The sequence below is a fragment of the Leucopleurus acutus genome (genome assembly GCF_964270905.1).
Source record: "Leucopleurus acutus genome assembly, chromosome: 14".
NCBI lineage: Eukaryota > Metazoa > Chordata > Mammalia > Artiodactyla > Delphinidae > Leucopleurus > Leucopleurus acutus.
This window is the reverse complement of record NC_139156.1, coordinates 11,433,329-11,447,026: the sequence shown is the minus strand read 5'-3', so window position 1 is coordinate 11,447,026 and position 13,698 is coordinate 11,433,329. Positions and strand designations below refer to the sequence as shown.

At 40.6% G+C, this 13,698-nt stretch overlaps 1 protein-coding gene across 3 annotated transcripts in view; it reads left to right on the top strand.

Annotated features, from left to right (window-relative positions):
- The window catches only part of INPP5F (inositol polyphosphate-5-phosphatase F), a 93,122-nt gene that overhangs the window by 75,002 nt on the left and 4,422 nt on the right, over positions 1-13,698 (top strand). The window contains exons 1-6 of one of the 3 annotated variants that reach the window (XM_082854728.1): positions 1,843-2,209; positions 2,656-2,773; positions 5,367-5,565; positions 11,438-11,509; positions 12,497-12,570; positions 12,987-13,115. In XM_082854728.1, the coding sequence (XP_082710854.1) occupies positions 2,198-2,209; positions 2,656-2,773; positions 5,367-5,565; positions 11,438-11,509; positions 12,497-12,570; positions 12,987-13,115 (604 nt within the window). In that variant the 5' untranslated portion in view covers positions 1,843-2,197. Of the gene's footprint in view, positions 1-1,842; positions 2,210-2,655; positions 2,774-5,366; positions 5,566-11,437; positions 11,510-12,496; positions 12,571-12,986; positions 13,116-13,698 lie in introns of those variants that run through there. The other 2 variants (XM_082854727.1, XR_014326741.1) reach the window with 2 other exon arrangements.

The following is a 13,698-nucleotide window of genomic DNA, read 5'->3' as shown; positions in this document are numbered from 1 at the left end:
TGGAAGATAGCCTAGGTTCATGGCTTGGAAAAATTAACATTAAAATATTACCCAGGGTTTCCCTGGTGGCGCAGTGGTTGAGAGTCCACCTGCCAATGCAGGGCACACAGGTTCGTGCCCCGGTCCGGGAAGATCCCACATGCCGCGGAGCGGCTGGGCCCGTGAGCCATGGCCACTGAGCCTGCTCATCCGGAGCCTGTGCTCCGCAACAGAAGAGGCCACAACAGCGAGAGGCCCGCATACCAAAAAAAAATTACCCAAAGCCATCTCCAGATTCAATATAATCTCTATCAAAATTCCATTGGCATTTTCTACAAAAATAGAAAAAAAATCCTAAAATTCATGTGGAACCACAAGAGACCCCTAATAGCCAAAGCAATCCTGAGAAAGAACAAAACTGGAGATATCCCACTTCCTGATTTCAAACTATATTACAAAGCTGTAGTAATCAAAACAGTACTGGCATAAAAACAGGCACATAGACTAATGGAATAGAACCGAGAGCCCAGAAATAAACTCACGCTATCAGTCAACTAATAATTTGACAAGGGAGCCAAGGATACTCAATGGGGAGATGATAGTCTCTTCACTAATGCTGTTGGGAAACTGGATATTCACATGAAAAATAATTAAACTGGACCCCCTATCTTACACCATTCACAAAAATTAACTTGAAATGGATTAAAGACTGTAAAACCTGAAACTTTAGTTTACTCCTACAAGAAAACATAGGGAAAGTTCCATGACATTGATCTTAGCAATGATTTTTTGGACATGACACCAAAAGCACAAGAAGAAAAGTAAAAATAAACAAGTGGGATTACATCAAAAAAAAAAGCTTTTGCATAGTAAAATAAATAATCAACAAAATGAAAAGACAACCCATGGAATGGGAGAAAATATTTGCAAACCATATGTCTGAGAAAGGGTTAATACCCAAAATATGTAACCAAGTAGTGCAACTCAATAGCAAAAAACAAATAATCTGATTTTACAACAGGCAAAGGATCTGAACAGCCATTTTTACAAAGAGGATATACAAATGGCCAACAGGTACATAAAAACGTGCTCAACATCAGTAATCATCAGGGAAATGCAAATCAAAACCACAGTGAGCTATCACCTCCCACCTGTTGGAATGGGTGTTATCTAAAAGACAAGAGATAACAAGTGTTGGGAGAAAAGGTAACCCTTGTACATTGTTGGTGTGAATGTAAATTGGCATAGCCACTATGGAAAATGGTAAGGAAGTTCCTCAAAAAATTAAAAATGGAGTTACCATATGATCCAGCAATCTTATTTTATGAGTATATATCCAAAGAAAATGAAATCAGTATGTCACAGAAATACCTGTACTCCTGTGTTCATTGTAGCACTATTCGTAATAGTCAAGACCTGGAAACAACCTAAGTATCTGACGGTGGATGCATGGCTAAAGAAAATGTGTGTGTGTGTATACAAAATGTGTGTGTATATATATAATGGAATATTCAGCCATAAAAAAGAAGAAAATCCTGATATTTGCAGCAACATGGATGAACCTTGAGGACATTATCTTAAGTGAAATAAGGCAAACAGAGAAAGACAAATATTGCATGATCTCACTTATACGTGGAATTTTAAAAAGTCAAACTCATAGAAACATTGAGTAGATTGGTGCTTACCAGAGGATGGGGAAAATGGGGAGATATTGGTCAAAGAGTACAAACTTTCAGTTATAAGTTCTGGGGATCTAACGTACAGTATGGTGACTATAGTTAACAGTACTATATATATACACACACATATATCAAATCATCACATTGTACACCTTAAACTTATACAGTGCTACTTGTCAATTACACAAAGCTGGAAAAAAAAGAGGAACACTTTTTTTCCTTTGATATTAAAATTCTTTGGATGCAGCATTCATGTCTCTCTCTTCTATAATAGATTCATGTTGCTAAATTAATACTTCCTGCGAATGACCTAATTGGCAATGTGTTCTTCCTAAGTTGTCAATTTTAGGACCAGACTTGTTTCCAAGATTGCCTTGGATAGAAATAGTGGGGTTGGGATGCGGGAGAAAGAGACTATGCTTTCCTTGCCTTAAGTTTAAGTCACTACCTCTCTAGGGACTTGCTCTGACACCTTTGTTGTGAAAACCAAGAGAAACAAAACAATTAAATCTTCATTGGATCATTCTACAGGGATTGTAATGTGCAGCAAGGTATGGAAACCTCTGCTCTCTCTATATATACACACAATCACATATGCAGGTTAAATTCCATTATAATAAGCTCTAGGGAACTGTCTACATTTTCCCACATCAGAAATTTGTGTGTTTTGAATATCATACCAGTTGGAGGTTTGAAAATCTTTTTGTTTTGTTTATTATATGATAAGTTTTGACCTGTAAATTCTAGATATTCTACAGATTGCCAAGAATGGCTTTACCTTAAGGCACAATCTAACTGTGGAGACTTTATGCCACCAATAGCATGTTTAATTGTTTGACATGCTTGGATCCGAGTCAAATACTAGTAGATATTTTAATTACATTATTTGGAAATTATAAAACCCTGTAGATTTCCAGTCTTGAATCAAAAGCCCACATTGACTTCAGGAACATTTTTGTGCTTGAATAAATTGTTAAAGTGACTTTTTCCTTGACAGGGTGACTTTACAAGGACAGGAGAAAGGAAGTTAGCAGGAGTTATGAAAGATGGTGTTAACTCAGCAAATAGGTATTACCTGAATCGATTTAAGGATGCTTATAGGCAAGCCGTTATAGGTAAGGAACATAAATGCCTTTCTCTCTCTCAAATTTGTTATTCTTTCTGTGACTAACCTTTTACAGTAACCAACTTCATTAACATAGTTCATATGTTGTATAATATATTTGTGTCTCTGTGTTGAACATCTTACCCAATAAATCAAATTTTTACGAGATTAGAATTTTTTAAAAATATTTTATTTATTTGGCTGCATTGGGTCTTAGTTGCAGTATGTGGGACCTTCGTTGCGGCATGCAGGATCTTTCGTCGCGGTGCACGGGCTTCTCTAGTTGAGGCACGCAGGCTTCTCTCTAGTTGCAGTGTGTGGGCTAAGTAGTTGCGGCGTGCAGGCTTAGTTGCCCCATGGCATGTGGGATCTTAGTTCCCCCACCAGTGATTGAACCCACATCCCCTGCATTGGGAGGCGGATTCTTTTTTTTTTTTTTTTAATATTTATTTGTTTGTTTTGGTTGCACTGGGTCTTAGTTGTGGCAGGTGGGATCCTTAGTTGTGGCTTGCAGGCTCCTTAGTTGCAGCAGGTGGGCTCCTTAGTTGTGGCTCACTGGCTCCTCAGTTGCAGCATGCAGGCTCCTTAGTTGTGGCATGCGAACTCTTAGTTGTGGCATGCACATGGGATCTAGTTCCCTGACCAGGGATCGAACCTGGTCCCCCTGCATTGGAAATGTGTAGTCTTATCCACTGTGCCACCAGGGAAGTCCCTGGAAGGCGGATTCTTAACCACTGGACCACCAAGGAAGTCCCTACAAGATTAGAATTGACAATTTTTTTAGGCTGGAGCAGCAAAAGAAACTGCTCATTTCCATACGTATTTGTCAATTTGTTATTCATGTAACAGAAGGCAGGGTTGAGGCTCCTGGAGTATGGAATAAGGTGCCCTAAAACCTCATTGACTAAAAACTCCATATTCTGTTTGTTTTTCCATTACTCAAGGCTGAGAGAGAAAAACGAGATGATTTTCTTTCTTCGTATAATGTTTACCATGTGTTCTTGCTATGGACAAATATAGCAGCCTTTCTTATAAGCATGATTTAACAGGGTATTAGGGTATCAGATTTAGAGATTATCCTAACCAATTCCTATCACTATTTAAGAAAAGAAATGGAGGGTAGATTGCCCAGTGGAATTCATGCCTTGGCATATTTTAACTTTAATTTTCATGAACGTATTACCTTTTAGGATTAAAGTAAATGTAGAGTATTCTGGATTAGAATCAAATGTAACAGCTTGTCATATGGTCTCTAAGAATATTTTTTAAATCCTATTTTTTAACCTGATTATTTATTATAAATGAAATAGTAGGGCCTATGCATAGGCAATTTAGGAATTTGAGAAGTCTGGTGTAATTAAGTTTGGTCCGTTTGCCACACATAGGGTGCATGCTGATAGGAAAATTGGATTTTAGCAGTTTATTCAAGGAAAACTAAGATACCTTTCTTTCTCTTGGTTGATCTAGCGCCTCAGTTATGTCATTGAGGAGGCATGTTCTGTTCCTCTCTCATTTTGACTATCAGTCGCATCAGCTTCATCCTAACCCTGAAGCTGGATCTTTTCAAGTTTAAGAGAGAGGGGCCAGTAGCAATCTGGGCTTACTGCTTCCCTGAAAGGGTCAGTGGTTGGCAGATCTCTCCCAGAAGCCTCCTCCAGGCTTACAGTCCCAAACAAGCACAGGGAATGGGATTACAATGATTTTGTTAAGCCTTGAGCTGTGTGCTGTACCAGGATGAAGTTAGCTTGTCTGTTCAGTTCCTTTGCCGGTTTTAAAATTGGCTTATTTGTCTTTTTATTATTGAGTTGTTGGAATTCTTTATATATTCTTGGATACAGGTCCCTGATCAGATAGATGATTTTTAATATTTGCTCCTATTCTGTGGGTTGCCTTTTAATTTTCATGACATTGTCCTTTGAGACACAAAAGTTTTTAATTTTGATGGTGTCCAGTTTGACTATGTTTTTTCTTTTATGGCTTGTGATTTTAGTTTCATGTCTAAAAAAACCATGCCTAGTCCAGGGTCACAAAGATTTATGCCTGGGCTTCCCTGGTGGTGCAGTGGTTGAGAGTCCGCCTGCTGATGCAGGGGACACGGGTTCGTGCCCCGGTCCGGGAAGATCCCACATGCCGCGCAGCGGCTGGGCCCGTGAGCCATGGCTGCTGAGGCTGCGCATCCGGAGCCTGTGCTCCGCAACGGGAGAGGCCACAACAGTGAGAGGCCCGCGTACCACAAATAAAATTTTTTTTTTTTTTTTTTTTTTTTTTTTTGCTGTACGCGGGCCTCTCACTGCTGTGGCCTCTCCCATTGCGGAGCACAGGCTCCGGACGCACAGGCTCATCGGCCATGGCTCACGGGCCCAGCCGCTCCGCGGCATGTGGGATCTTCCCGGACCGGGGCACGAACCCACGTCCCCTGCATCGGCAGGCGGACTCCCAACCACTGCGCCACCAGGGAAGCCCCACAAATAAAAATTTTTAAAAAGATTTATGCCTGTGTTTTTTAATGAGTCTTATTATTTTAGGTCTTGTATTCTCTTTTGCTTTTTAAAAATGCATTAGTAAACTAAGAAGATGATAGATATTAACACTTTCTACTCTAGATTTGATGCAAGGCATTCCAGTGACAGAAGATCTTTATTCCATATTTACCAAGGAGAAAGAGCATGAAGCTTTGCATAAGGAAAATCAGAGAAGCCACCAGGAACTAATTAGTCAACTCTTACAAAGTTACATGAAGTTACTGCTGCCTGATAATGAAAAGTTCCATGGGGGCTGGGCCCTCATTGACTGTGACCCCAGGTGAGTTGGAGTGGTGTCCTGGTAACTAACGTGCTTTCTGATGTTGTTAAGTTGTCCTAATTATTGCTAGCAATTGTCCATAGAGCTGTGGTCATGGATGCGTAGTTCATAGCAGTTCTCAAATACACGGCTGGTACTAAGGCAAGCTAAGATACTCACCTTGGCCGTAAAATTAAGGGGGCACTAGCAATATTTGATTTTTTAAAAACCCAAATTGTGAAACTACAGTTCAAAGCTTGTTTCTTGAGTTCTCCCCTGCCCCCAACCCCACTCCATGCCCCAGAATCTAGGTTTATTGTATTAATGCACAAAACTGAGTGTACCAACAGGTTTAATGATGTTAGTTACTTTGGGTTGTAAAGTGGTCCTGGTCTTTCATAAAATAAATAGGGCAACTAATACTTAACGTTCTTTTTTAAACAAAAAGCATCCAGTTTCAAGTGGTTCTTTAAAATATCAACTGAATGGCAGGATCCAAATTTATCCACCAGACTGAATGCTTGCTTTCAGGCTAAAATCTAAAATTATAATTTTCAATATTATGAATCAGAAACACTTCAGAAAATTCTAGACCAAGCTCTGAGAATAAAAGGCTTTATTTAGATTTTATTTAACATTTCATATGTTTTTAATAAAAGGGGCATAAAATAAGCTTGAAAGAACAATAGGATGCAAGGTAGTATACATATATTAAAATGAGCAAAAGGCAACATTGACTGTAGGTTCATAGGGAAACCTTCCATGACTTTAATTCCATGGATTATTTCACCTTGATAGTTAGTATTATATGTATGGATGCAATTTTTGGACTCTTAAAAGATGAGGTTTTCCTCACACACAACTTAGCAGAAAATTTCTGTGCTCTTATAAGCCATTTGGTAAAAAATTTTTATTCATGTACGTTAGTTGTTGTTTTTAAAATAGCAGTCCAACATAATGCAGCATGAAACAAAACAAAAACTCCCAAAAGGTAGTACTTTTAATTCCCATTCAGAAATAACTGCAGGTATCACATCTGCATTTTGCTTGAGTTTTAACTTTGCACTTCACTTTTTTGAAGGTGTCATGATTGTCAATATCATTTTCCTTAGATCAAGTGTGTTTTTTTTTTTAATTTATTTTTATTTTTGGCTGCGTTGGGTCTTCGTTGCTGCGTGCAGGCTTTTCTCTAGTTCTAGCGAGTGGGGGCTACTCTTCATTGCGGTGTGCAGGCTTCTCATTGGGTGGCTTCTCTTGTTGTAGAGCGTGGGCTCTAGGCACGCGGGCTTCAGTAGTTGTGCCTCACGGGCTCTAGAGCGCAGGCTCAGCAGTTGCAGCGCACGGACTTAGTTGCTTTGGGGCATGTGGGATCTTCCCGGACCAGGGCTCGAACCCGTGTGCCCTGCATTGGCAGGCGGATTCTTAACCACTGCACCACCAGGGAAGTCCCAAGAACTGTCCTTCTTATTAGAGATACTTTGTGGTTATCATCCTTTCTAACACTGCTAAGATTTCTTTAAATTTGCTACTGGTATTTATCTTCATTTGCAAGGCGTAAAGATTTTCCAGATGGTGGATAGTTTTCCCTTTCTCTTGAAGAGAGATGTTTGGAAACCTGCTCTTTGGCTCTCTGAGTTTGCTATAGAGCCTTTGTACAGTCCGTCTACTGAGCCAGGGATGTGGACCCAGAACAGGCAGCCCCTGGTGGAGGACAGCAAGAGGTAGCTCTGGGAATGGCTTTGGGGGCTTAGGTTCCCAGACAGCCAGCGGTGAGTTCAGCCCCTTGAGCTTGGAGGCTTCAGCAGTCAGCACCTGTCTGCCTCAGGCTGTGTGTGTGGTTTTTAAAAACACCTTTATCAAGATGTTATTCATATAGCATACAATTTGGCCATTTAAAGCGTACAATTCAGTGGCTTTTAGAATATTCACAGAGTTGTGCAACCATCACTTTGGTCAGTTTTAGAACATTTTTATCACCACAAAGAGAATCCGCATACTCTATCCCCACCCTCACTCCCTAAGCAACCACTAATCTATTGATACTTCTATCTTCCTGGACTCGTGTATTCTGGACACTTTATATAAATGTAATCATGTAATATGTAGCCTTTGTGACTGGCTTCATTCACTTAGCATAATATTTTCATGGCTCACGGGCGTTGTGGCATGTATCAGAGCTTCATTCCTTTTTATGGCTGAATAGTATTTCATTGTATGGATAGACCTCATTTTGTTTATTCACTCTTCCTTTGGGCATTTATGTTTCCACCTTCTGGCTATTCTGTTGTAAATAGTGATGCTGTGAACACTCATGTACAAGTTTTTGTTTGCGCACTTGTTTTTCTTTTGGGTGTATACCTAGGAGGGGAAAGTGCCAGGCCACATATAATTCAATGCGTAACTTCTGAGAAACCACCAAACTATTTTCCACAGTGGCTGCACCATTTTACATTCCAACCAGTGATGTAGGACGGTTCCAGTTTTTCCATGTCCTCACCAACACTTCTTTTCCATGGTTTTTTATCGTAGTCATCCTAGGGGGTGTAAAGAAGTATCACATTGTGGTTTTGATTTGTATTTCCCTAGTGACACATGATGTTGAGCATTTTTTTTTCTTGTGCTTGGCGGGCATTTGTTTGTCTTCCTTAGAAAAATGTCTGTTCAAATCCTTTGCTCATTTAAAAAATTGGGTTGTGTGTCTTCTTGTTGAATTGGGCTACATGTTTTTGTAAATAAAGTTTTACAGGAACTAGGGCTGAGATTAGGGTGAGGCAAGTGAGACAGGGTTGTACAGGTTGCAGGGTCAGATCCTATCTTTATTTGAAATGTTGATGTTTTATCATGTTTGCATTAATTTTGATTTTTTAAAAATATTGCACTAAAAACTTACCTTGATGGCTGAGTTTTTTGGCATCCCCTTAAATTTTGCGCCAGGGACCAGTGCCTCACTCACTTCACTGCAATCACCGCCCTGTTTAAATACCTGGTAGAAAAAGTTACAAATGCTCCGTCCCGCGCAGCTCAGCAAGAATGGCTGCCGTTCCCTTTTTCTTTACCTCCCAGCACCCCAGCAGGAACTGTCCAGCACAGCTTTGTGCCGTTTGTTTGGTTTGTGCCCTCCTTCGTGCTTACCCGGTGCCCACCCACGGCCCCGAGCCTTTTTCTGTTAAACACTGAGCACAGCTCAGTTTGTTCCCCGCGGACAGCCCCTGGCGCATACAGATCAGACCTCTCGGGCCGTTCTGTGTCCTTTCCCTTCCAAGCGGCCGCAGCGGCTGCAAGGAAAGCTGACTTGAATGACAGCCGGTAAGCGCCGGCTGGCGCGCTGCGGCCGGGGGAGGAATCTTTAATGTGACGGGAAATCGGCGGTACCGTCCAGGTGCCCTTCAGCATCAGCACAAAGCCAACTCTTTATTTTGTCCCACTCGGACTCACTTTTTCTTACACCGAGAGCACATGACCACTTGTACCCGCGTTAGTGGACTAGTGAGGTGCGCTGCAGCCCGCCCGCTAGCAGCCCTCCGACCAGCAAAGATGGCCCTTCGCAAAGGCGTGCGTGCGCTCTCACGGGAGCCGGGCTCGGGGACTAGAGCCCGCGGCAACCTCGGTACACCTCTCCGCCGGCCCGGGAACCCTCCCTGCTCGCGGCGAGGGCGGTGCCGGACCGGCCGCGCCTGCGCACTAGGCGCGCGCCGCGGCGGAAGCGGGCTGAGGTTCTGGGCGTGACCCCGGCACGGCCGCGCTGCAGTTGCCGCAGTCAGCGCAGTCGCTGCAGGTGGTAGTTCTGCTGCCAGTGGCTCTGACTGAGCTTCGACTTGTGGACGGACGGACGGACTGACGGGATGCCGCGCTCTCACCGGCCTCCTCCGACCGCCCAGCGGCAGGCGAACGCCACGGGCAGTGCCGCCGGCAACGCCGCCGAGCCCAAGCCCGAAGGCGGCAGCCTGGCGATGACTTTCAAAATTGTTCTCCTTTTTGCAGGACTTATGGTTAAAGTTCCCGTGGGGTTGTATTTTTCCTGTAAATTACTGCTTTTCCAAAGCCTCCTGTTAATGTCGCCTGATGACAGTGGCTTTTACGCGACCATTGTCGCGGTGGTGGGGCTGCATGTGGTGCTGGCGGTGGTCGTGTTCTTCGTGTGGAAGGAGGGGATGCCTGACTGGTGGGAAGAGAAAAGCGAGTAGTGCAGCGCCGCTTCCCAGCTGCAGGCGCGGGGGCGGGGAGCCCTGAAACGGGGTTTCTTGTTTTTCTTGTCCGTGTTTAAAAAAAAAAAAGTGTTTTCTGTTTTCTGGGTTTTTTTCTGTTTAAGTGGGGCGGAGGGTGGCGGGGAGGGAAATTAAGTATTTACTGCATCTTATACATCGATAAAAATGCGGGGGGGGGGGCTGACATTTTTCTCGACTGTCATGTGCCAAGTGCTTTTCGTCTGGACAGGATGCTTTTGACCGAGATCATGTTTGACCGATGTAAATATTAGTGTCAAAATAGAAACTAAGATGAAGTAACACTAATTAGTAGAGTTAGAATTTATTTCATATTACAGTACGTGTCGTGACGTAATTTTTATGGCTTGGCTCAAGCGACAATTTTAAGAGTGCACGTAAGTACCAACGCGCACAACTAAATTACGTTTTACGCCATTAGTCTGTGTTCTCAGTGAGCCTCTGCCAGAATCATAGAATTTGTGGTTTTTTCTTTACCGTCGGTTGGTTATTGCTCATATTTTGGATCAGTCTGTGTATTCATTGGGTTCTGGCTTCTGACCTAATTAGTTGTATTTTGGGGGCATATTTTTGGTGAAAATTGAGGTCAGTTTGTTATTTTAGATTAAGACTGTTAGAGTTAACGCTGCAGCAACGTGCTGCCGAGGTAAAATCCTGCACTGGAAGATCTTGGTAAAGTTCTCTGCAGTACCTGTTAAAGAGTGACCTCATTCTTACGCAGGTTATGTACGTGACTTAAACTCCATCTACAAGTGATTTTTTCTCCCTCCTGTTTTCCATTTGTTTTTCAGTAGCATTTAGTAAGTCTTTGCAAATAGCTATGAAATTCTAAGGTAGAAATATCCACTCCAACAGTAGAATTTTGAGAAACAGTATAAGAGGCGTGGATTAATTTCACCTTTTGATTGGAAATGCTGTTTTAATAGATGACAGTTTGAGTTCGGATTCTGCCCGTGTTATCTGTTGACTATGTGTAGATTTTATGTGTTGACCTTTTTTAAAAAATTAGTATTTGGTTTAATGGTTAATCCCTTATTCTGATACTTGATTTTAGAGTGGAAATAAAATATGGCAAAATGGACTTAGAATAAAGAAATGTTTACTCATTCCTTAAAAGCTGAGTAAATCTGTAGTAAGAAAAATGCAAAGTAGTTTGGGCTGGGTTCCATTTTTGCACATAAACACATTTACGTAAAGTTCTTTCAAAGGATGCATTCTACATGAGTGTAAAAATACCCTAAATGTGCAGTGTCATTTTGAAGGTTAGGTCATGTGAGATGATCTAGACAATTTCTCTTTTCTCAGCCTCACATTTTCCTTTCTTTCCAACCCTGACCCCCTCTACCATCATCCAGTCCCCAGCCCCCATTATCCCATTTCCCCTGAGCACTCTCTCCTCGGCTACCTCTCTGAGAAGGGACCTCTTCTCAGCTCCAGTCCTTTCCTTCACCTACCCCACCTTCCTAAGCTGGGTTCTTGGTTTTTCGGTTTTTTAAAATTTCCAGATGGACAGATTGTATATATTTAACTGAAGAAGTAGGACTCGTTGATTACTTGATTTTTTTCCCCCACCCCAGCCCCTCCAATCTTTTATCATAAGTGGATCTGCTGTAGAAAAAAAAGGTAAATGAAAACAAAAATATTTAATTCCCTGTGTCATGTTTGTTTAGCCTCATTGATGCTACTCACAGAGATGTGGATGTGCTGTTACTGCTTTCTAACTCTGCCTACTACGTGGCCTAGTAAGTTGCTTATTGATTTAAAGCTTTTACTTTTTTTTTTAATGCGAGTAAATTTCCTTTTTAGAATTTGTAACAAAAAAGTTAAGAATCTAGTTTTATGTATTTTAAGAAATTTCACTGAACCCCTTTACCTTACATAATTGTTACATCACTCTGACTTCAGTTTGAAAGTGCTTTATAATCAGTGTGTTTATATAAGTGTTCTTTTAGTATTATTTCCTATAGATCTCAAGTTTTGATGTATTCCACATATTTTTATTTTGAATGACCATATAGCATTGTTTATTACTATACCTTAGTTAAATGTTTCCCCATTGTTAGGCATTAAAATACTCCCATCTTTTTTGCTATTATGAATGATACAGCTGTCTATGTGCAGGTAATTGTGTGTGTGTGTGCACATGCACTTCTCTGATTATAAGGGTATGATGAATTATATGACTTTTGTGCCTTATTGCAAGATTGATCTCCGGAAAGACTACCAGTTAACAATGCCACTAGCAGAAATACAAGTACTTCCTCATAGCCTTACCAGAATTGAGGTTTATTTTTTTCAAATACATATATATTTACTTTCTTTTTGGCCTTGTGTGAACTGTCATTGGCCCAGGTGCCTATTGGCACTGATCATATGGATTTCTCATTCTTGATTTTGGATATCAGATTTATCTGCTGTATCAGGAATACATAGCTTCAGTATATGTATGTGTTTTTCTCTCCTTTTAGGTTAAGTTTTAGGTTTGTTTTCTTTTAGTGTAAGATGTATAAACTGATTTTCCTTTAGCTGTTGAACTATATATTTATGTGTGTGTGTGTGTATATATATATATATATAAATATTAGTGTCAAAATAGAAACTAATTTACCCCAGAATGTATTGTGCTGTGGAAGATTTTAACTGCATAGTAGTTGCTGTTATACCTCAGCTGACAAGCCAAATATGCTTTTGATTTTAATCCTCTTCTTACTCTCTTTCCCTTTGTCTAGTTATGATGATGAAGTTGACAAAGTAAACCAGTATCAACGACTAAGTCTAGAAGATCTGGAAAAAATTGAAATAGGTAAATTTTAACATACTAACCAAGTCATAGAAAGCAAATATTGTTTCTTCTAAGAATGGGTCATTATTTAAGCACATGGTATAACATCTTATTAGAATCAGAAGGGGATAGTCTAAGTAGTACATTTCTTAGGATTCCCTTCTGATTTTGAGAGATTAGTGATGGATATAGTCTAATAATAACTATATTTCTTTCATTACTTGCCTTGTGAAGATTAACCCGGGGATCGAGACAGTTTAAATATTTGAGACTGAAGAATTTTTATTTATAATCTCATGAAACCAAATCATAAGCATGTGCTCTCATTTAGATTATGAAGAAAAATGCTAAATAACTGATGAATGTCAGTCTTTTGAAGATACAGAAGAAAATGAACGTTATGTGAAAGATTTACATGTATTCATTTGGGTCTTTAGGTCCTGAACCCACTCTTTTTGGTAAGGCAAAGTTCTCCTGCATGCGACTGCACTACAGATATAAAGAAGCAAGTGGCTATTTCCACACCTTGAGAGCTGTAATGCGCAATCCAGAAGAGGATGGAAAAGGTAATGGAGAGAGATGAAAGTATTCAGTGATAACTTTTTCTCTGCTTTTATAAGCCCAAGTGGACTTGGGGACTGTACATCCCCAGTACCAACTGAATGATCCAGGCAAACAGCTTTGTGATTTGAGATCTTGAAATAGCAGCTTTGTTCCCAGCAATGCAGGGACATTATTTGAACTGATGATGTAGTCTGGGGCAAGGGAATCTATTATGGGAATTCTCAGTGTGTTTGGCCTTATGGGTGTCATGGCTTTTCCTACCACATACGCCTCTCATGGATAGTAGTCAGAAACAACACCTGTCTTGTTCACGGCTGTTGTCTCAGCATCTAGCAGTGTTTGGACCGATGAGGGTTTCAGAATAAACTTTTAATTCCAATTGATTTGGTTATTTTGTTCTTTAGTCTTCTGTTGAAATTTTACAACATTTTGAATTAGTGAGGGGAGTGATGAACAAATAGCATTTTTCTGTAAATTATAACAAACAAACTTGTATCTAATTACAAGACTACAAATTTCATTTGGAGTTCTGAGAACTGCTAATTTTTAAATATGTTTTTGGAGAAACTGGCAAGCAACTATATT